This window comes from Hyperolius riggenbachi, chromosome 11 (genome assembly GCF_040937935.1).
Source record: "Hyperolius riggenbachi isolate aHypRig1 chromosome 11, aHypRig1.pri, whole genome shotgun sequence".
NCBI classification, from domain to species: Eukaryota; Metazoa; Chordata; class Amphibia; order Anura; family Hyperoliidae; genus Hyperolius; species Hyperolius riggenbachi.
In genome coordinates, this window is record NC_090656.1 from 219,955,609 (window position 1) to 219,979,160 (window position 23,552).

Consider the following 23,552-nt stretch of genomic DNA (forward strand, 5'->3'; position numbering starts at 1 on the left):
CACATTTTTGGCACAGCTCGAATCTATTGATGGGACTGAATCAGGAAAGGTGTGACTCATCAAGTAGTACAGACTAACCAGCAAGCTCATGAGCTTGCTGGTTAGTCTGTACCTCTGGGTGTTTCAAGTCCTACGCCATAGAGCCACATTAATCCATGCCATGCACTGATGAGGATCAACCAATCTGAAACAGTCTGTATGCATGTTGGATTATTCTGGCTCTGTACAAATTAACAAGCTGACATATCATTGCATTCCAGCGGTTCTGCAGGTGCGTTTAGCTTCTAAGGGCAACAATGGTTAATTTGCATATATTCAGCAGTGATGCATTGTGGGAGACATCTCAAGCTCACTCCAACCTGAATTATCGCAAATTCTTTCTGTTTTAAGAAAGCCAGCTTTTGTTTGTTCATCAATTAGAAGACGTTTCTCTATTTTTTAGTCCATCCTAAACATGGGCACGGATACGGCCCTCCAGGACTGGAGTTCAACAACCTGGGGAGGAACAATAGTGGAACTCCAGTGAAAATAATTAATTAAAAAAGTGCTTCATTTTTACAATAATTATGTATAAATGATTTAGTCAGTGTTTACCCATTGTAAAATCTTTTAAATCGCCGATTTACATTCTTACATTTATCACATGGTGACATTTTTACTGCTGGCAGGTGATGTAGCTGCTGCATGCTGTTTTGGCAGTTGGAAACAGCTGTAAACAGCTATTTCCCACAATGCAACAAGGTTCACAGACAGGAAATTGCCAGGAGTACCTCAATATCAGCACAATATCAGTCATACAGCGCCCCCTGGTGGTCTGATTGTGAAAAGGAATACATTTCTCATGTAAAAGGGTGTATCAGCTACTGATTGGTAGAAAGTTCAATTCTCGGTCGGAGTTTCTCTTTAAGGCTGTCGGCCATTTTGTCCCTGCACAGCCAGAGTGCAGTGCGGCCTATCTTTTAAAGGGGAATGAATGCACGCATTAGCAGGTACTTCCGGCCTCACCTGTATTTCAGAGGGAACATGAGGGCTTCCAGAGCCCGGCAGGCATCGCTGAGGCGTTGGAAACTGGAGGAATGGAAGAGGACTTTGTTTTCAGTCAGCACGGCACAGAAGAGGCTGAGAACGTTCTGGATTCCTGAAATAAAACAACCAAAGAGAAAAGCTTGTCAGTTCCGATTCGCTATCCATCCCATCTATAAACAATAACGCGATACAAAAATGCGCCTGGAAGTTTGGCTGGAAAGTCTGGGCCGTGCTTTGGTGATCCGGGGTCAGAAGTGGCAGGTGGGAGGGGCTTTATGGAAAACTGATGGGCACAAACCTGCAAAGTGGGAGAGGCGCTCCCATGTGGTATTCATTCTCCATTCACATGCATTGTTTGACAGTCAGAGCAAAGCACATGCAGGAATTGTATTACTACCAAGGAAAGTAATGGTTTAAAAGTTTTGAGGTACAATAAATTTTCATCTCGTCACTGAAAGGCCCTAGTTTAGTAAAGCCCAGAGAGTGCCCATTGCTTTCCATTGACTCATGCCTGCCACAATCACCTAAGCAGAATGCAAGAGGCTGGGGTATGACGAAAGTACACATGCCAAATATTACATACAAGTTAAGAAGAATGAAAGATGTCACCACATCAGACGACTATCTGTTTTAAAAATCTAACCAAACGATGGTAAATGACAATGTTGAGCAACAGACATTAGGTATTCTGGCCAATCCAACTGGTGGATCAAACATAACAATTATTGTAAAAAACCCTGGTGGAAGCGCCCTTGATGATATGATAATACTAGATGTTGTATATATGAGAAGCGTAATTTCTTACCTTCTCAAAAGGACAAACCATTATTTAATGGAAAAAGTCATGTTTATTCCTGCACAGTAGACAACGCGTTTCACGGGTCTTGGCCCGCTTCCTCGGGTAAATACAAACGCCTGTAGAAATGTTCATGAACGTGAGCACCTAAATATAGGCCGAGCTGGGACGGTTATACTCCCGTAGGTTCAGGCGGTGGTTGCAAGTTTTGCCACCCACCCCTGTGAGTATAATGCTGATACACATGTGTGCTTACATCCCTTTGTCTAAAGATACTGCACCATTGGGCTCCTGATCTCTTTCATTGACAGAGACTTGGAGGTTACAGGTAACTATCAAGGATCAAAACTTTTTCTACTATCCACGATGACTATGGGGCAGATATTGTGTGTACAAGGTTGTTCAAACGACATTGTTTTAGCGCATGCCTGCATAATAGGTCGTGTGCTATAGAACTTCCGCTTGCGCACACGGTATGAGTTGTTTGGAATACAGGTGTGGTGTGTGGACAACATCATTTAAATGACTTGTCGTTACTTTTTGCCGGGTAATGTCATTGAGTGATGACACTCGTTTGTGTATGCCAAATCTTAACTAACGTACATACATCTATGTGCACAATAACTGCCTGAAAGTCGCCAGGAATAATTCACAAGTTGAAACAGTCAGAATACCCAATGTTGGTCACTCATTGCCTAGTTATGTTTTTAATACCAATTGTCAGCCAATATGGAAATATCTGACATGTCTACATAGCTTTCTTGTACTTTTTGATTACTTGAGCCAAGTCCAACTTCTGCTACAAATGAAAACAGAACAGGGAAAAAGTGTAAATACACATCGGTGCAAATAAATTAGTGGTGGCCATGTAATGCAATGGTCAGCTATGCTATTATTGAGAGAGTGTTGTGCATGCGCAAGTTTTCAAATAAAATAAAGAAAAGAAAATGGGGAACCTGCATTGACTGAATATTTTGTTCTAAATAAATTAATTAGCAATGTGTGTCATATATTAGCCACAAGCACATGCTTAAAGTACACCTGAAGTGAGAGGGATATGGAGGTTGACATATTCATTTACTTTTAACTACTTGACGACCATAGGCTTACACCCCCCTAAAGACCAGGCTATTTTTCACAATACAGGGCTGTGCAGCTTGGTCAGGGTGCTGCACAGCCCTGCAACTTAGCACACAGCTTGCCTCCTTTTAGTGTCCCTAACAGGACACTATGACGGATGTCTCTGATCACTGCTGCGATCTTTTGGGGGTTTTTTTTCATGCTGCTCTAAAGGGAGGCCTTTCCCTTCCTCCCTCTCCCTCCCGTGCCTTCCTAATCGCCAATGGGCGGCGATCGGCATTTATCCCCGCCTCTCAGAGGCATCAGCCTACGAGAGGGCGCTATCTGACAGCCAATCCAGGGGACAGCCATGTGTCAGACGTACAGAGCTGCAGGAGACCGCAGCGCTGTACAAAAGGTAAACAAAGGGGAATTACTTCCCCTTTCGGCGGAAAATGGCCTGCTAGCCGCGATCACGGCTAGCAGGCTGATCACGGAAGATCCGCTCTGTGAACCAGCGTTCCCTGCCAAACTGCAGCTCGAGGACTTGATGCCAATTGGCGTTAGGCGGTCCTGGGGCTGCCGCCGCGTTCACACCCATTGGCATGACGCAGTCGTTAGGTAGTTAAACAATGTACATTACCTGGCAGTCCTGCTGATCCTCTGCCTCTAATACTATTAGCCATAGACCCTGAACAAGCATGCAGATCAGATGTTTCTGACTGAGGACTAACCGCATTAGCTGCATGCTTGTTTCGGGTGTGTGATTCTGACACTACTGTAGCCAAAGAGATCAGCAGGACTGTCAGGCAACTGGTATTTTTAAAAGTATATAAAAAATGGATGTAACATCCAAAAATAAAAAATTCCAAAAAACAGTTAGTGGCCAAAAAATAGAGTACCTCCCTACCATCTTCTGGGTGCTTTTGCATTATTGCAGAAACTGTGCAGTGCAGCGTCACCAGGATTGTGGAAAGTGTTTTTTCTTTCTTTTTTTAGCTACAGTATCAGGGGTATCTCAGCAGGCAAATAACAGAAAGCTTCATAATTCAGATAAAACAAGGACACTATGACCACAAAGTTATTTATTTCCCCCCATCACTTTGAAGAATGTACACAGTGATGTAAGCCTATTATATAGGTGATGTTTGCTGTAGGAGGGACAGTGGCCTGGGCAGTAGGGAGGGAAAATAATTACTGAACCGGGTTAAAGTGATGTCACTTTTGGCATCACAGAGAAACAGTAAAGATGAAACCCAGAAAAATAATTTTCTTTTTTTTTATATCACAGTTCTCCTACATCTGAAAACAGAATAGGTCAGCTGAATAAGTCATTTCTAATTGGATGATTTTTCCCCCAGTTAATATGGAGTTTCAAGTGGACCTGAACTCTTGCACAGAACAGAAGAAAAACAGAGAAATGCACCCTGTATGTAATTAGAGAGTTTAGCCTGTCTAATTCCCCCTCATCTGTGACTAATCACGAGCGTAATTTAATCACCTAGCTGTGTCAGCTGGCTACCTCAGCAGAGCAGCTAATTTGTAAACACAGTGTTAACCCTATGTCTGCTTCCATGAAATCGGGAAGTAGACACATTGCAGGATTTGTATCAGCTGTAATAAATACATCTTTTTTTCTTTAAAGTTTATTATGCTGTTGCTTATCTTTAAGGGCAGAGAGGAAGTTTTGAGTTCAGGTCCGCTTGAAGACCAACGCAAAGGGTAACAAATAGAGAAGAGATACTTCAAGACTTCATCTTCTCATAATCATAGGAAGGTCAGGAATGGATAGAGAATGTTTTCCATAGTCTAGAGACCCTCTAAATCCTGTGAACGTATAGAATATCAGTACGACTGATAGGCCAATCCAACACTCTACTTTTTAAGCCTCAACTTGAGGCTACATGATCACTGAACTGCCCAAGAACTGTACTGCTGGGAGTTGTAGTTGGCCAGCTACCTCAGAGCAGCTTATTACATTCTCTCCATCGCAATCTGAAGTTCTCTGTTCCCAATTGTCCAGGAATTTCGCAAGTAAGCACAAGCTATAAATAGTCTGGCCCGGCCATTCCGACGATTTGTTTTATTTTTTTATTTGGAACTTCACAAGTGAAAACAATTTCGGCACGATGGAAAAATAAACAGCTTGCTTAGTCAGAGTCGCGCAGAGCCGTGAGGAAGTCGCTGTGAATATGTCGCAGCATGAGACCGCGTGATTCAGCATATGGATTATAGCGAATGCAGAAATATAAGCCTCTCTTTCCGCTGGTGATTATAGGATCATAAATACCGTGGCGGGACGAGGAAGGGGGGGGGTTATAGTTATGTGACATCTTATCCCACGCAGTATCCAGACAAATGGAAAGTACTCTGTTTTGTATTACAAACATGAACCTGCTTGCGGAATAGATCATAAGACAATTTTACAGGAAGTTGGTAAATTTGCGGAGGATTGGCGGCCCTGGTGGTTGAAGCTTGAATGGAGGGGGCGAAACGGGATTCACATGACATCTAAAGCACATTATAACTTCTGCTTGCCTCAGAAAATGCATGCACACTAGTGAACCAGAGACGAAGCACCCTCATGTATTTTACCATATACATCAGTGGGAACATTAGAGAAAAACACCTACCCTGCTCTCTGTTTCATTATTTACTGCACAGCTTGCTTCTTATCAGCCCTGATAAAATCCCTGACTGAGCATTCAGTCTGGCTTTGCTCAGGAATCATTATAGCTGAGTCATTATAGCAGAGCCAGAAGGGGCCAGGCTTGGGCTTGAAAAGACATCAGAGAAGACAGACTCTGTTGTAATAATTCCTGAGCAAAGCCAGGCTGAATGCTCAGTCAGGGATTTTATCAGGGCTGTAAGAAGCAAGCTGAGCAGTGAAGAATGAAACAGAGAGCAGGGTAGGTGTTTTCTCTGATGTTCCCACTGATATATATGGTAAAATACATGAGGGTGCTTCGTCTCTGGTTCACTTTAAAGAGGAACTGTAGTGAAAATAACAATGAATAAAATTGCTTACTTTTTACAATATTCATTTATACAATATTATTTAGTCAGTGTTTGCCCATTGTAAATTCTTTCCTCTCCCTGATTTACATCCTGAAATTTATCATCGATAATCTATTTGAGGAAAGGTAAAGATTCTATCCTGGGTGAAAGTTTCGCTTTAAAGGGAACCTAAACTGAGAGGGATATGGATGTTTCCTTGTAAACAATACCAGTTGCCTGGCAGCCCTGCTGATCTCTTTAGTTGCAGTAGTGGCTGAATCACACACCTGAAACAAGCATGCAGCTAATCCAGTCTGACGTCAGTCAGAGCACCTGATCTGCATGCTTATTCAGGGGCTGTGGCTAAAAGTAATAGACACACATGATCAGCAGGAGAGTCAGGCAACTTGTATTATTTTAAAAGGCGCGGAAATAATCGGGCGGGACATCGGACGTGTCGGGAATTATCTAGCGAGCCATCTAAATGGCTCAGAACCGAGCTGTGCATTCCCGGCATAAAGGTAGCCATACACTGGTTGATTTGCCATCAGATTGACCAACAGATAGATCCCTCTCTGATCGAATCTGATCGCAGAGGTATCTAATGCTGGGAATACATGGCTCAATTCTGAGCCATTAAGATGGCTTGATAGATCATTTCCGACATGTCCGATCACCGCTTGATCGCTTTGCCGCTCGATTCACCATTGAAGTTAATTGAAAAAAGAGAAGAAAAACGAGCGGAAGATAAGAGAAACGATCGAGCAAAATGATCGGGTGCAGAATCAACTCATGTATTCCCAGCATAATGCTGGGAATACACCATACAATTTTCTGTTAGATTTACCTTTCCAACTTGTTGGAAATGATCTATCTAACCATCTATCTGCCGAGCAATTAAGCATTGTTCTACTCAGCAGGAGATAACCAGAAGACAATGCACCAGAGATAATGGCCAGTCTCTATAGAAAATAATCTAACAGAAACTCTAAAGGCCCATACACATGTCGGATTTTAGCGAACGACCCGTCGTTTGAACGTTCCGTCGTTCGGACGTTTTCGCGTCAAATCCGACGTGTGTACAGACTATCGTTCGGGTGATAAGACTGGTTACCAGCGATCCGCCCGGCGGATCGTTGGTAACCAGTCTTATCACCCGAACGATAGTCTGTACACACGTCGGATTTGACGCGAAAACGTCCGAACGACGGAACGTTCAAACGACAGGTCGTTCGCTAAAATCCGACGTGTGTATGGGCCTTTAAGGTGGCCATACACTGGTCGATTTGCCATCAGATCGACCAACAGATAGATCCCTCTCTGATCGAATCTGATCAGAGAGGGATCGTATGGCTGCCTTTACTGCAAACAGATTGTGAATCGATTTCAGCATGAAATCGATTCACCATCTGTGAAGCTGCTGCTGCCGCCGGCCCCTGCATACATTACCTGATCCGGCCGGCTTGAGTCCTCCGGCTGTCTTCTTCTCCGCGCTGGGCTCCGAGTCCGGCTGGCTTCACTGAACTTCCTGTCCGGGGAACCGTAGAGGGCACTCTACTGTTTAAACTTCCTGCCGGGACAGGAAGTTCAGTGAAGCCAGCCGGACTCGGAGCCCAGCGCGGAGAAGAAGACAGCGGTGACACATGCCGGCGGAACAGGTAATGTATTGCAGGTAGCGTCGGTCGTCGGGCATTCGAACGCCGCTATCAACGCACTCCCGACCCGCCGGTGATCGAGCAAAATCTTCCGCATGGACGGATCGACGGGAATCGATGGGAACGATTGATTTTGGACAGCGTTTGTGCAACGATTTCACAGCAGATTCGATCACAGTGATCGAATCTGCTGTATATCGGCAGGAAAATCGTTAGGTGTATGGGCCCCTTAACAGAAAAATTGTATGGTGTATTACCAGCATAATGGCTGCCCATACACTGCACACAGATTTTGAATCGATTTCAACGTGAAATTGATTCACAATCTGTGGAGCTGCCACTGCCTCAGATCACTCTGCTCTGCCGGCCAGCAGCAATTATCTCACCTGTTCCGTCGGCGCGAGTCCCTGGGTCGTGCTGTCCCTTTCTCTGGCTGGCCTTCTTCAACTTTTCTTAACTTCCTGTCCCGTCCTGTGAGAAGGGGAAGTTCAAACGGTATAGGGTGCTCTACTGTTTGACCTTCCGCTGGTCACAAGACGGGACAGGAAGTAAAGATGCAGAAGATGGCCTGCCGGAGAAAGGGACAGCACATACCCGGGGACTGGTGCCGGTGTAATGTCTGATTGCGCTGCCCGGAAGCACCCTTCCACACTGAGTAGCACGCATGCTCAGTGTGAAGGTAATGATGCTGCTGGAGATAAAATACTAAATATCTCCGCTCCCACACCTCTTACACTCCCCAAATTTTGAGGGTAGGGAGGGGACCCCCCGAACGACCTTTATGCCAAATTGCAGCCTCCGAGGAAACCAGCGGGGCTCGGGGGCTGCAATTTGGCATAGAGGTAGTTTGGGCGGTCCCCTCCCTACCCTGAAAATTTGAGGAGTGTATGATGTGTGGAAGCGGAGATATTTAGTATTTTACCTCCAGCAGCATCATTCTATAGGAACTGTGGCCGCACAGTCTCCTACTGCGCATGCGGGGCAGCGCGAATCCACAGGCAGCGTAAACAGACACAACACCGGCGGCACAGGTGACATTATTATTGCTGCGTCGTCATATCGAACGCCGCTAGCGACATGCTCCCGACCCGCCGGCGATCGAGCGAACTTTTCCGCCTGAACAGATCATCGGAATCCATCGATTTCAGATGAAAATCGGTCAATCCGTCCAAGTTTGTGTTATAAATTTCACAGCAGATTCGAATTACAGTGATCGAATCTGCTGTCTATCGGTGGGAAATCAAGTTAGTGAATGGGCACAAGTTTATGAGAAGTACTTTAAAGTCAGGAGGAAGTCCCTCCCCTTTAATATTTCAAGTCTCCTTACTGGTCCTTCAATGCGATGGATTAGTTCACTGACAACCAGAAAAACTCCAGGGATTTGGTAGTCTGCCAGCTCCCTCAATGCCCTCCCGGGCCACTGTGCAAGGGGGCAGGACAGCAGGGACTGGGCTGACAGTGGCACAATGAGGGGACCATCGAGGGCACTGGAAGAAGCCCCAGGAAAGTAAAAAAATGTCTTCCTTCCGTCTCAGGTTCGCTTTCAGCGGACATCTCCCGCAGCACATTACAGAGTACATAGTCATGTCACTGCCTGTCCTCAGAGGAGCTCACAATCTAATCCTACCATAGTCATAGTCTAATGTTCTACCCTATTATTATTATGTATTTATACAGCACTGACATCTTCTGCAGCACTTTACAGAGTACATAGTCATGTCACTGCCTGTCCTCAGAGGAGCTCACAATCTAATCCTACCATAGTCATAGTCTAATGTCCTACCCTATTATTATTATGTATTTATACAGCACTGACATCTTCTGCAGCACTTTACAGAGTACATAATCATGTTACTGACGGTCTGCAAAATGTAATAGTGCTGTGCTGTCATGTGATCAGGTAGAAGTAGAACAGCTGGCTTTCCAAATGCACATAGTAGCAACTTGATTCATTTATTAAAAAAAAAAAAAAAAGGTTAATTATTTTTCAACAGTAGGCCAATTTTTACATGGTTCCAATAAAGTTAAACAGCTGTGGTACTTTGACCAGATGAGAAGAACTATGCAGCAAATTACATTACTATTTACAACACTAATAACCATGCACAACTGGAACCATGGACAAGCTTACAGCTTTGCTGATTATTCGTAAATAAACAAGAAAGGCAGCTGCAGACCTGTCTACCCTAATGCCCTCATGCCCTACACCGGAGCAGAAGCTGAAGAGGCTGTTTCAAAGACTAAAAGATACTGCCTGTGTTTACAACAAGACACTGTTCCAAATGCTTTAAAATACATGTGACGTGAGAGGAATATGGAGGCTGCCATATGTATTTCCTTTTAAATATGAGTTGCCTGGCTGCCATGCTGATCTCATTGTTTGAACCACACACACCTAAAAGAAGCAAGTGGCTTATCCAGTAAGAAACTTCTGATCTGCATGTTCTGGGTCTGTGGCTAAAAGTATCAGAAGATCGGTGGGAAAGCCAGGCATTGTGCATTGTTTAAAAGGAAATCAATATCCATATCCCTCTCATTTCAGGTGTGCTTTAAAACGACCGCCTAACGCCGATAGACGTCGGCAGGTCGCAGGTGGTTTCCCATGGAAACCGTGTCCGTTCACGGAGGGTGTCTGCGTGAACAGGCTGCGAGCCTCTGGTCACGGCTCGCAGGCTAAACGTAAACACGCGGGGAAGAAATCCCCGCGTAAAGGGGATCGGCGATCCCCGGCCTCTGATTGGCCGGGGATCGCCGCAGTCTGATAGGCTGAAGCCTATTAGAGGTGGTGCAGGATGGATCTCCGTCCTGCGCCACCCAGAGGAAGGAGGGAAGGACAGGGAGGCCGAAAATCGCTGCGGAGGGGAGGGGCTTTGAGGAGCCCCCCGCAAGGCGAAAATAGCCGGCGGCGATCAGACCCCCCCAGCAGGACATCCCCCTAGTGGGGAAAAAAGGGGGGGAAGTCTGGTCGCCCTGGCTGCAGTGTGAACTGTGCTGTGGGCTGGAGAGCCGACGCTATAGGCCAATACTGGTCCCTCTTTAAAGGGAATGTCCAAGCAAAATGAAAAAATGAGTTTCACTTACCTGGGGCTTCTACCAGCCCCATGCAGCCATCCTGTGCCCTCGTAGTCACTCACTGCTGCTCCAGTCCCCCACTGGCAGCTTGCCGACCTCGGAGGTCGGCAGGCCGCATTGCGTACATTTTTACGCATTCCCGCTAGTGCAGGAACATTAACACATACATTTTTACGCATTACTGGTTCAATGCGTAAAAATGTACGCATTGAACCAGTATTGCGTAAAATTTTATGTGTTAATGTTCCTGCACTAGCGGGAATGCATAAAAATGTACGCAATGCGTCCCGCCGACCTCCGAGGTCGGCAAGCTGCCAGCGGGGGACTGGAGCAGCAGTGAGTGACTACGGGGGCACAGGATGGCTGCATGGGGCTGGTAGAAGCCACAGGTAAGTGAAACTCATTTTTTTTATTTTGCTTGAACCTTCCCTTTAATGTAATTTCTAGTAGATGGCAATTACATTTAATGGGCACTTTTTTTTTTTTACCATAATTTTGCTTTAACAGCTAAAAAGTTCCCTTTTTCAGATTCTGTCTAAACACATCCTGCCCGGAATAAAGGGGAGATAGCAACTTCCATGTGTTTGTGTAAATAAAACTCTTACGGAAGATGACTGAAAAACATCATTCGTCTAGAAAACACATCAATCTTTCCTTCCTGTTCCTGTTGTTGGCGGACCTGGGGTGAGCAGGGAGGAGGAGGTGACACGCTGGGAGGTGTAACATCAGACATTTATGCCACACCTCCTACGCAAGATCATAGACTCAGCTGTATCTAATCTTACTCTCTTAAAATAGAAGGTACAGTATAATCTCGTTATAATAAACGTGGGTATAGTAGACATGCGGATACAATAAACTACCTCTTCAGGTCCCGGCCAATCTCCATTATAAGTCTATGGGAGCAATGCCTGGTATAGTAACTCCGGATATAATACAAATTCTGTTAAAGTAAACATGTTACCTGATGCAGACTCTGGATATAGTAAAAAGTGGAGTAAAGAGGAAGAAGGCAGAAGTCAGCACTGCAAGCAAATCGGTTTAATCCAATTTTAAAGTGCAAACAGCAACATTGTGAGGTGCTAACGGGTACATCAGATCGACATTTAGGTACATATACCGGTCCTGGTGGGCAGTCAGTGGATGGTGGGTGCAGGGCACAGCTGCCTGATGGCCTCCCTGCTTTGATCTCCCCCGTCGCTGAGCGCGGCCCCTCAGAAGATTAGCGACACGGCATTGTTACTAATCATATCGGGGCCGCGCAGCTACTCTTCCTGGATCCCGCGCAATAGCTGACCAAGCCCGCCCACGCATGCGCAGTAAGCCAGAGCTGTGGGCTCCATGTTACTGCTCATAGGCGTGCTCGCTCAACTACTGCATGATCCAGAAAGAGGAGCTGCGTGGCCCTGATTTGAAGGGGGGCCGCGTTCGGCAACGGGGGGCATCCGACCACCAAGGGAAGCCTCAATAGGATCCTGAGGCTTCCCTCTCTTCAGGGTAAGTATCTGATTTTGAGCCCGAGCTTTGGCTCAAGTTCACTTTATTTATTATTTTATTTAAGTATTTATATAGCGCCGACATATTACGCAGCGCTGTACAGAGTATATTGTCTTGTCAGTAACATAATTACTTTAAACTGCAACATAGTAAAGCAACCACAAGAAGTCACTGTCTGTATAACGATGTGAAGATCTCTATGGTATTGTCATTTCCTGTATTCCTCTCTGTTCTAAGTAAGCCACATTTCTCGACGGTAGTGTATAATATATCTCTGCATGTGTCTATCTGCAGGGCCGGTTCTAGTAGACTTTTTGCTGCCCAAGGTAAACTTGTAAGGATCCCCCCCCCCCCCCCCTCCGATTTAGAATGATCGCACAGCACCCAACAATTTATTCTGCTTCATTTAATGTTCTCACATGACATGCTGTAGCTCAACACAATAGCACGCTGGCTGTGAGTCTGTGACAAAAACTGTTCACCCTCAGCCACGCCATTCATCCTCAGTCTGGAGAGCAGTGGGAGGGAGACAAGACAAGACAAGACAAATAACATTTATATTGCGCTTTTCTCCTTGCGGACTCAAAGCGCCAGAGCAGAGCAGCAGCCACTAGGGCGCGCTCTATTGGCAGTAGCAGTGTAAGGGAGACTTGCCAAAGGTCTCCTACTGAATTAGTGCTGGCTTACTGAACAGGCAGAGCCGAGATTCGAACCCTGGTCTCCTGTGTCAGAGGCAGAGCCCTTAACCATTACACCATCAGCCAACTGCTGGGAGGAGGTGGCCTTCCTTCTGCTGTGCAAGTTAAATGAAACACTGCTGCTCTCATGTCTCCCCCTCCTCACTCACTGTCAGACTCCTCACACAGCACAACAAGCTGCTTTTCCCCAATGATGACCTCTTCGCCTCGCTCTCCTCTCACCTCCTACTCTGACTGCATGCTGTTAGTGTAAACACAGTACAAACATGCTGCCCCTGTAATCTCTGCGCCTGGTGCAAATGTTTCACCTTGCTTCATGAGGGAACCAGCCCTGTCTATCTGCGTGTACAGGGACCACTCTGCTCCATCAGACAGCACTAGCAGCTCCCCGTGTCACAATCACAGATTTATTCATGTAGGCAGCTTAGTAAAACCCATGTGGTGGCGATAGAGAAATGATAATAACAGGCGGATCTCACACAAGAACATGTATGTGTTATTAATGGCCACTAATGAACGGATATAAACATAATTAGCTGTACGATTGATTTACATTGTGGCTGTTAAACCGTCATGACACAGCAGCCTGAAGAATTGATGGCAGGAAAGTGAGGTCAAGCCAGAAGAATTATCTCCATATTATGAAACATTTAACCTGAGCGGAGACTCTGATAGGGCTGAGTTCAGGCTGAGGCTATTCTCTTACTACACTGCAACTCAGTGTAATGGAGGTAACAGTGCTGGCTACCAGAATGCACAGGCAGGTACAATGGAGGTATCAGTGCTGGCTACCAGTAGTGTCCAGGCTGGTACAATGGAGGTATCAGTGCCGGCTGCCTCTAGTGTCAGGGCCGGTACAATGTGAAGTATCAGTGCTGGCTGCCTCTAGTGCCGAGGCTGGTACAATGGGATGTATCAGTGCTGGCTGCCAGTAGTGCTCAGGCTGGTTACAGAGGAGGTGTTAGTGTTGGCTGCCTCCAGTGTCCAGGCTGGTACAATGGGAGGTATCAGTGCTGGCTACCAGTAGTGCTCAGGCTGGTACAATGGGAGGTATCAGTGCTGGCTACCAGTAGTGCCCAGGCTGGTACAATGGGAGGTATCAGTGCTGGCTACCAGTAGTGCCCAGGCTGGTACAATGGAGGTATCAGTGATGGCTGCCTCTAGTGTCCAGGCTGGTACAATGGATGTATCAGTGTTGGCTACCAGTAGTGTCCAGGCTGGTACAATGGGAGGTATCAGTGCTGGCTGCCAGTAGTGTCCAGGCTGGTACAATGGATGTATCAGTGTTGGCTACCAGTAGTGTCCAGGCTGGTACAATGGGAGGTATCAGTGCTGGCTACCAGTAGTGTCCAGGCTGGTACAATGGGAGGTATCAGTGCTGGCTACCAGTAGTGTCCAGGCTGGTACAATGGGAGGTATCAGTGCTGGCTACCAGTAGTGCCCAGGCAGGTACAATGGAGGTATCAGTGATGGCTGCCTCTAGTGTCCAGGCTGGTACAATGGATGTATCAGTGTTGGCTACCAGTAGTGTCCAGGCTGGTACAATGGGAGGTATCAGTGCTGGCTGCCAGTAGTGTCCAGGCTGGTACAATGGATGTATCAGTGTTGGCTACCAGTAGTGTCCAGGCTGGTACAATGGGAGGTATCAGTGCTGGCTACCAGTAGTGTCCAGGCTGGTACAATGGGAGGTATCAGTGCTGGCTACCAGTAGTGTCCAGGCTGGTACAATGGGAGGTATCAGTGCTGGCTACCAGTAGTGCCCAGGCAGGTACAATGGAGTTATCGGGTCTGGCTGCCTCTAGTAACTAGGCTGGTACAATGTAGCCATCAGTGCAAGCTGCCTCCAAAGTCCAGGCTAGTACAATGGAGGTATCAGCGTAGGCTCCCTCTATTGCCTAGGCTACCAGTAGTGCCCAGGCTGGTACAATGGAGGTATCAGTGATGGCTGCCTCTAGTGTCCAGGCTGGTACAATGGATGTATCAGTGTTGGCTACCAGTAGTGTCCAGGCTAGTACAATGGAGGTATCAGTGCTGGCTGCCTCTAGTGAATAGGCTGGTACAATGGGAGGTATCAGCGTAGGCTCCCTCTATTGCCTAGACTACCAGCAGTGCCCAGGCTGGTACAATGGAGTCACTGGGTCTGGTTGCCTCTGGAACCTAGGCTGGCACAGTGGAGGTATTCGAGCAGGCTGCCTCTAGTGTCAAGGGTGTTACAATGGAGGTATAAGGGCTGGCTTCCTCTATTGCCCAGGCTACCAGTAGTGCACAGGCTGGTACAATAGAGGTACCAGTGTAGTCCGCAGTGGCTATTGGATCACAGCAATGTAAAGAATCTCTAGTGCACTCTGTCAAACAATAAGGGAAAGAAAGGATTGATACATTTCAGCGCCAGTAAAAAAATAAAAATGCCTTTTACTAAAACAATAACAAAAAATGAATTTTATAACATGAGCCGGAGTCTCCCCTTAATGTGCATCTTCTGGATATCGTACATTTCATCTCAGGGTAATCTGACTGCAGAGGAATTTCTGGCAAGGCTCAGATATAAACTGCTAAACTACAGGTTTAACATGCTAACATATCCCGGAGGAGACAAAATATGTTGGCAGACTCGCTGACATAAGGATATAATGTGTACGCGCCGCAGAGATAATAACTGTATTAAAGATGAAAACAAGGTCTGGGAGTTTTATATGGGAATTGCGTGAAATAGGATCATGGAGATTCATAGGAAGGAGAAAGCTGTGTCAGCGAGGAAAGTGAGAGGAATGATGGGAAAGGGAAGAGAAAGCGATGAAGGGAAAGGGAGAAACATGATGGCAAGCAGAGGAATGATGTGAAAGAGGGACCCACAATGGGAATGGAATGATGAGAGAGAGAGAGAGAGAGAAGAGTTAAGCGAAAAAGTAGGATGAAAATGTTTAAAGAGACGCCGTAACAAAAATTGCATCCTGTTTTTTATCATCCTACAAGTTCCAAAAGCTATTCTAATGTGTTCTGGCTTACTGCAGCACTTTGTACTATCACCATCTCTGTAATAAATCAACTTATCTCTCTCTTGTCAGACTTGTCAGCCTGTGTCTGGAGGGCTGCCAAGTTCTTCAGTGTTGTGGTTCTGCTATGAACTCCCCCTTCCAGGCCCCTCTATGCACACTGCCTGTGTACTATTTAGATTAGAGCAGCTTCTCTCATCTCTCTTATCTTTTACAAGCTGGATAAATCGTCCTCTGAGCTGGCTGGGCTTTCACATACTGAAGAATTACAGACAAGGGCAAAGCTGTTTGCAGGACAAAAAAGAGCAGCCTGAAACTTCAGTGCATGAGAACAGGGGGAAGAAACACACAAATGATCTCTTGAGATTCAAAAGGAAGGGTGTATACAGCCTGCTTGTGTATGGATGTATTTTCTATGTGTGGACATACTGTACATCAACCTACTTCCTGTTTTGGTGGCCATTTTGTTTGTTTATAAACAAACTTTTTAAAACTGTTTTTAACCACTTTTAATGCGGCGAGGAGCGGCGAAATTGTGACAGAGGGTAATAGGAGATGTCCCCTAACGCACTGGTATGTTTACTTTTGTGCGATTTTAACAATACAGATTCTCTTTAAGAGAAACCATAACCAAGGACTGAACTTCATCCCAATCAGTAGCTGATACCCCCTTTCCCGTGACAAATCTTCACCTTTTCTCAAATAGATCATCAAGGACATCTGTACAGCTGATATTGTAGTGAAACCCCTCCCAGAGTGTGATGTCATGACCATGGTCCTGACAGTTACCTGTCTGAGAACCTCATTGCATTGTGGGGAATAACAGCTTTATCCAACTGCCAAGCAAGCAGTATCTCCCACCAGGGCCGGGCCGAGGCATCAGGGCGCAGTGTAGGAGGGGGCGCAGAATTCATTCAGCTGTCATTCCTAATTGTGTTTGAAGCAGAAAGAAATAAGAAAAGGGGATACATGGCAGTGACTGCAGGCCAGATAACTAGATATTAAGGTGTTGGGGAGGTTGGGGGCCCTGGGGCCCTCTTAGTCTAATAGCAATCAGTGTGTGACGGCTGGGGTGGGAGGGATGGAGGGGCGCACTTTGGTGTCTCAGCCTTGGGTGCTGAAGGACCTTGTCCTGGCTCTGTCTTCCACTGTCTATATGTATATCTATAAAAAAAACAAAACCTTTTATCCTATTGCAATGTTAGTGGGTGTGGTTATAGTAAATGGCAGTTGGTGCTGTCTGCTTTTTTCATGTCTGCCAGTAGTAAAGATGATTATGTACAGGTTGATTATGGATCAAACAACATGAACAAATTACATGGCGAAAACCAATCATTTCTTGATTTTTCTTCTATTATTTTATTATTTCTCACTTTGCAATGTATTGATTTATTTTTTCCCCTTTTTGCAGTAGTGAGAAGAATATGGAGGTTGCCAAATGTATTTCATTGTAAACAATACCAGTTGCCTGGCAGCCCTGCTGATCTATTTGGCTGCAGTAGCGTCTGATTCACACCAGAAACAAGCGTGCAGCTAATTTTGTCAGATCTGATAATAATGTCAGAATCACCTGATCTGCTGCATGCTTGTTCAGGGGCTATGGCTAAAAGTATTAGAGGCAGAGGGCCAGCAGGACAGCCAGGAAACTGGTATTGCTTAAAATGAAATAAATATGGCAGCCTCCATATACCTCTCACTTTAGTTGGCCTTTAAATGAACAATGGGAGAAGGATAACTGGAGGGTGAAGGCACCTAATAATAATAATAAAAAAAAACTGTTAAAAAGGCTTACCTTGCCCGAAAAAAGAGCCAAACATATAACGACTTAAGATAAGTTTATCGCAGCCACCATGCACAATTTTTATTGACCTGAGGAAGCAGGAAACCACCTGCGAAACATGGTATCTGCTATTGTGCAATACACGTCTATTAAATCACTATATGGTTGGCTTTTTCAACCAGCAAGAGAAGCCAACTACTACACCTCCATTTTAACAGTATCAAAGTGCTTTATTTTTATTAGACGCCTCCCCCTTAAGTTCTCACTGTTTCACCTCTGTTGGGAGGTTACGATTCTGCTTTTCTCCCATGGGTGGCAGTTTGTTTGTATTCTGTCAATCGCCCTCCACTGAGAAGTCAATGTTTAGGTGTTGTCCCAACCCGAGCGGGATTCTCCTGTAGGCTATATAAGTGGTTTGCATTTTACTGCAACCTAAAAAGTGTATTTTTCTCTAACCCTTGATTATAAGGTGTTGTCTAACAGTTTACACTATTGGCTCCTGGTATTCATCTGTTGTATGTTTTCCGGTGGCCTAGTTAGAGATGAAATAATAGTGTGATATAAAAATGCCAGCTGTTCAACAAGTCTCATAAGACCAGAGGAGGCAGCTAAAATAACTGTGTGTTTTTATTTGATGAGTAAAGAAGGGGCATGGCAGGTCCTCTTTCGCTGGCGCTCAGAGTGCTTGCTATTATTTTACAGAAGCTATGACATATCATTAGTGAGAGCAGCGGAACACTTGTGAAGCATCCCAGCAATGCCCCGCATTCAGCTCTGCTTAGCATCTGTAGGGAGGCTGAACACAAGATAATGACACTTGCAATTAAGCCGCCTCACTCCTCGCTGACAACTGTCTGCTGAAAGAAAACAGAGTCCGGCATACGTAATCTGACCAATTACTGAGCCCCTTGCACCTGCAGACAAGCACAACTATCTAGAGAAAACAGCACCTATAGCTTAAAGTGGACCCGAGCTCTTGCAAAGAACAGGCTGAAAAGTGTTCATTGCACATAGAAATGCTGTAGAAATCAGCTGCACTGAGCTGTGCTTGTTTATTTAGATACTGTTGAGTGTAACAAGTGTGTATTTAGTAGGCATGACTCCCAGCTGGCAGTGCTGGCTGTACAGGAAAAGACTTGCTTTAACCCTTGCTTTGCTCCCTGAAAATTCATCCTGTACATTTTCAGGGCTTTCTTTTTTTTGGGATTTCTGTGCGTTGTAACAAAGAAATGTTTTTCCCTGATTGTTTTCATACTGTGCCTAATCTTTTAGAGCAGAGAGAAAGATCTGAGCTCAGATTCACTTTAAGGCCCCTATCCACTATGCAATTTCAGTGACAATTTTGGTGATTTTTTTGTACGATCATTTCAGCAATCTCGCAACGTGGGTAATGGCGCGCGACAACACGAATGATGTTTGGCAATGCACAGAGATAACGACTGTCACGACGGATCAGATTTATGAGATCCCCAACGACTCCTGCACAAAGGGATGTGATCATTTCAACTCTTGTTCACGCCCCTCGTGTGCCGTCATGTGTATGCGCCAGCAGGAGGATGGATCGGGTAACACTCGTCATTGGAGGATGTTGCTAGGTCCATCTTCCTGTATTGTCAGGTGAGTAGCCAGCTTACCACTGAAATCCGCCCCAAGGAAGAGGGAGAAGAAGGGGTGTAGGGGAGGTTGGGGTTAACAGCACCATCCAAAGAATTTAAGATGTAGACTCAGTCTCAGTTGAATTGGTTGTGTCCAAGTTGAAGTAAAGCACGGCCTGTAAGAATTGCGTATTGCAATAGGTCGGCCTGTACATATCTCCCAAGCAACAATTAGGAAGCTTGTCCTCCCCAAAAGATGCAACCAGGCAGCAGAATGTCCCCCCGGTAAAAACTAGAATCTATATGCAGAACACCAGAAATGCTATGGAGCAGCACTCCTAGTACGAAGCGCCAATGGCACGTGCCATACCTGCACCCCTGTAGATACGCCTTTAACGGTTATGGATACATACGGTTGACAAACTACCTCTCTAAACACAGTAGGCGCTGGGTCCTTACTTTGATACAGCCGTGTGTATCTCCAACACTGATTGCCTGATGAAGCGGGCTCTTGACCCGTGAAACGCGTTGCATGCCTGGAGAGTTTATAATAAATGTTATTGTCTATATATAACGACTCATTGGCTGGTCATTATATACCTGAGGGTGGTAACCACCAACCCCCCTCCTTTTAAACGGATTTTAATTGTTTTATTCTAATTTGGCGCCTCTGTCATTACCGGTTATCTATATACCTCTCTAAAGGGATAATTCAGTGTTTCTATTAATATGGCCTCTCTGTGATTTCACTTTTAGGGTGGAGGCTTCTGATACAAGCTTTCTGTACAAGCTATGGATCAGAGAGGTATATGCCCCTGAATTCTCAGTTAAGGCACTAGGACCCCTGAAGTCCTGGAGTTGCACACCTCCTCGACTGCACTTGCACAGTTTGTAGAAATTGCAAATGTACATGTGGCGAAGGCTCCTGGCCATTAAGGGGCACAATTGAGGAGGTGCACTGCTGGGCCACGCATGCAAAGTAGCCCGCTTTTGGAGGTACACAGCTGCTGAACGAACCAGATCGGATCAACATTGAGGGACCTGAAGGACTACAGAGGTCTTGAAGAAGCTCTAAGTCAGTGATCTGCAAACTTGGCTCTTCAGCTGTTAAAGTGAACCTCCAGACTATAAATCTACTCAGCAGCTTTGAGAAGGCCTGGTGTTTCTTTACCAGTTTCACAGCATCAGAACTTTGTTTCTCTTATACAAGCCTCATTTTTAGCAGCACAGAACAAAACTGCCCGGGCATTTTTCCCCTGATGCTGTGCAAAGTTTGATGGGATTTCTGATGATGTTGTTCTCGTTCTGCTGTTTTGGTGCAAAATTTTTATTTTTTTATTTTGAATTTGAGATGTGAAGCCTAGCTTGGGCAGCTGTGAGGGGTGATCAGGACACAGGACAGTTGGAACTGTGCCTCATGCTCCCTGTCACCTCCTTTCAACCAAAAAGATGGCTGCCCTTATGAAAAATATGGCTGCCCCCATGAAATCACAAACATTTGCCTGTTCTATTAAAACAGGGCGGGTAAGAGATTATATTACCTTTCTATTTTAATTACCATAACTAATGTAATTTAATGACAGTATGTTTGTTTAGGTGAAGTTCCTCTTTAAGGAACTACAAGTCCCACAATCCATTTGCCCTTATGAATCATGACTGTGGCTGCAATGCATTGTAGGACTTGTAGTTCCCTAACAGCCGGAGAGCCAAGTTTTCAGATCACTGCTCTAGGCAAGTTAAACTGGGCACCTTGGTTTCACAACCTTCGGCAGCACAAATACCAAAATGCAATCAGTGAAGGAGCAAAGGGGGTAAGAGGCGCCCAGGAGTGTAATGGGCACAAACCTGAGAGGCGTTCTGCACCTGGCTTTTGAAACTCTTTGGCACTTTATTTAACCTGAGGAAGTTGGCAGAGACCCACAAAATGCGTTGCCTGTGCTTATTAAAAATGATTTTTAATTTATATAATTATTAATTTATATGAATTTGTCGTTATTGCGGTAAGCCGCCTCCCTCCTTTTCTCTTTTATTTGTTTTTAAGTCAGTTTTATACACTCCCGAGCGCCTCTTACCTCCTTTGTGCTCGTTCCCCTCTGTGTGAGCTCTGATTCTGGTCACCAGGGGACTAATGCCACACGTCAGGCTCTTACTGCAGATTTTCAAAAGCGTGACCATAACCTCCCTCTCTGGGTACCCGAGTGGAGTCAGGTTTGTGCTTCTCCACCTGCTTCCATTGGTTGGTTGCTCCCTATGCAGCCTTCCTTTGTGAGTATTCATTTTGCCAAATTTCATTTTTATATACTTTGTGACATACTGCACCATTTGGGCTACCGTTGTGGCTTTTTTTTCTAGGGTGCTTTGCTCACCCTTCCACACAGTTCTATCAGTGATGGGTCTATGAACTGAGACTCAATTCTAGCAACTCTGAAGAGCACATTGCTTTTTCCTCTTAAAGATCCTGAGCAAACAACGGGAGTAGGTGTCTTCTGCCTGTCCCTCCATACTTGGTTTTGCACAACTGTCTAAAGGATACCCGAAGTGACATGTGACATGATGAGATAGACATGGGTATGTACAGTGCCTAGCACACAAATAACTATGCTGTGTTCCTTTTTTTTTTGTTTCTCTGCCTGAAAGAGTTAAATATCAGGTATGTAAGTGGCTGACCCAGTCCTGACTACAGTGTGACCCTCACTGATAAGATATTCCCCTTTTTATTTCTTTCTTGCTCTCAGAAGCCATTTTCTGCTAGGAAAGATTCTTATTGTTGGAATTTCTTATCAGTGAGGGTCATCAAGCCAATTTGAGTTCCAATAATTAGTCCTAAAGGTTTTGGAATCTTCAAAATGACAACAGTGCCCACATTTATGCACCTGCATCATGTTATTTAAACTATTATTGCACACTTTCTGTAAATCCAATAAACTTCATTCCACTTGTCAAATATCACTGTGTGTGTGTCCTATATGATATATTTAACTGACATTTTTTATCGTAACACACAACAATTTATAAAGGAAAATCAGGATGTTTAAAGAGACACTGAAGCGAAAAAATATATATGATATAATGAATTGGTTGTGTACTATGAATAATTACTAAAAGATTAGCGGCAAAGAAAATATTCTCATATTTTTATTTTCAGGTATATAGTGTGTTTTCTAACATTGCATCATTCTCTAATATGTGCAGATTACACAATACTCAGCATTCAAAATGATTCTTTCAGAGCAGTCTGTGAACTAATGACCTCTCCTCTGGCAGATAAAAAGAAAACTGTTCACTTACAGTTGAGATAATAAAAGTCAGAAGACAGCCCTCTCCACGACTTTGAAAGTCGTAGAGATTAATGGCTTTTTTGCATAGAGATAACAACTGGAGTTTCTTAACTCTTCCTGTACTAGGAACAATTACACTGATGTATCTGATCTTAATGTTTTATTTCTTAGCTGTGCTACACAAACAAATCATAATATCATCATTTTTTTTTCCGCTTCAGTGTCTCTTTAAAAAGGTTGCCCAAACTTTCGCATCCCACTATACCTCCTTCCCACCAAAAAGAGCTTTCCAAACTATCCAAAACTCAGAGTTATTTTCTGGGAGTTGGTCCCTCTCATTGCCAGTAGACTTTTTTAATCAGTTATGGAAAAAGGATCTCAGAACTTCTGCGAAATCTCCCAGGGGAGGATGGCCAAATTCGGCACTCTCCAAGGTCTTTTTGCAAGCCCCAAACCACACAATTGAATCCTTAATTCTTTGCACCGGCCACGAGTTGGAGGAACTTCTGAAGGATGCTTGGGTTGACATCATGAGGATCTGCTGCAGAAGAGGCGGCCAGGCCCCCGAGGGCTCAACAGGCACGAACTTCATTATTAACCAATAATCTCTGTGACGAGGCCATATGACTGACATTAAAACCTCATCACGATAGCGTGAATATAACATATCTGGAACGCCTCCTCGCATTCCATGGAGTCCAGGCCGAATTTCAGCTGCCCCGAGGGCTCAGTTTCTAGTTCAATATCTGCATCGGTCACTGATAAACAACACATGAAAAATAACTGCTCTGGAAGAAAAATAACACGTTATCCCGTTATTGAGCGTTTTACTGGCAGATCCGGCCTCAGGGAGATGCTTAAAAACGATGAAAAGCAAACAAAACATTTTCTGTTTTGATATCAAGGGCTACAGTAAACTAGACTTGAGAATTTCGCCTGGCGATAATGTTATCTGATGGCAGAGAAAATGTAAATCTGTAGGGCACAGGTGTTAAACTCGAGGCTCGCAGGCCAAGTGTGGCCCCCTTTGCCAAAACTTCAAAATGTGCATCACTATAAGCAGTAAAAGGAGGACAAATGACTGCCTTACCATCCAAAGGAGCACA

The 23,552-nt window shown here is 45.0% G+C and overlaps 1 protein-coding gene across 6 annotated transcripts in view; it reads right to left on the reverse strand.

Moving 5' to 3' along the window:
* SBF2 (SET binding factor 2) overlaps nucleotides 1-23,552 on the reverse strand; it is a 604,108-nt gene that overhangs the window by 271,891 nt on the left and 308,665 nt on the right. For all 6 annotated transcript variants that reach the window (XR_011024739.1, XR_011024738.1, XM_068260376.1 and 3 more), the window contains exon 7: nucleotides 1,006-1,138. Coding sequence is in view for 4 of the 6 variants with exons in the window: in XM_068260376.1 (XP_068116477.1) it covers nucleotides 1,006-1,138 (133 nt within the window). In the remaining 2 variants the exon portion in view is untranslated. The remainder of the gene's footprint in view (nucleotides 1-1,005; nucleotides 1,139-23,552) is intronic.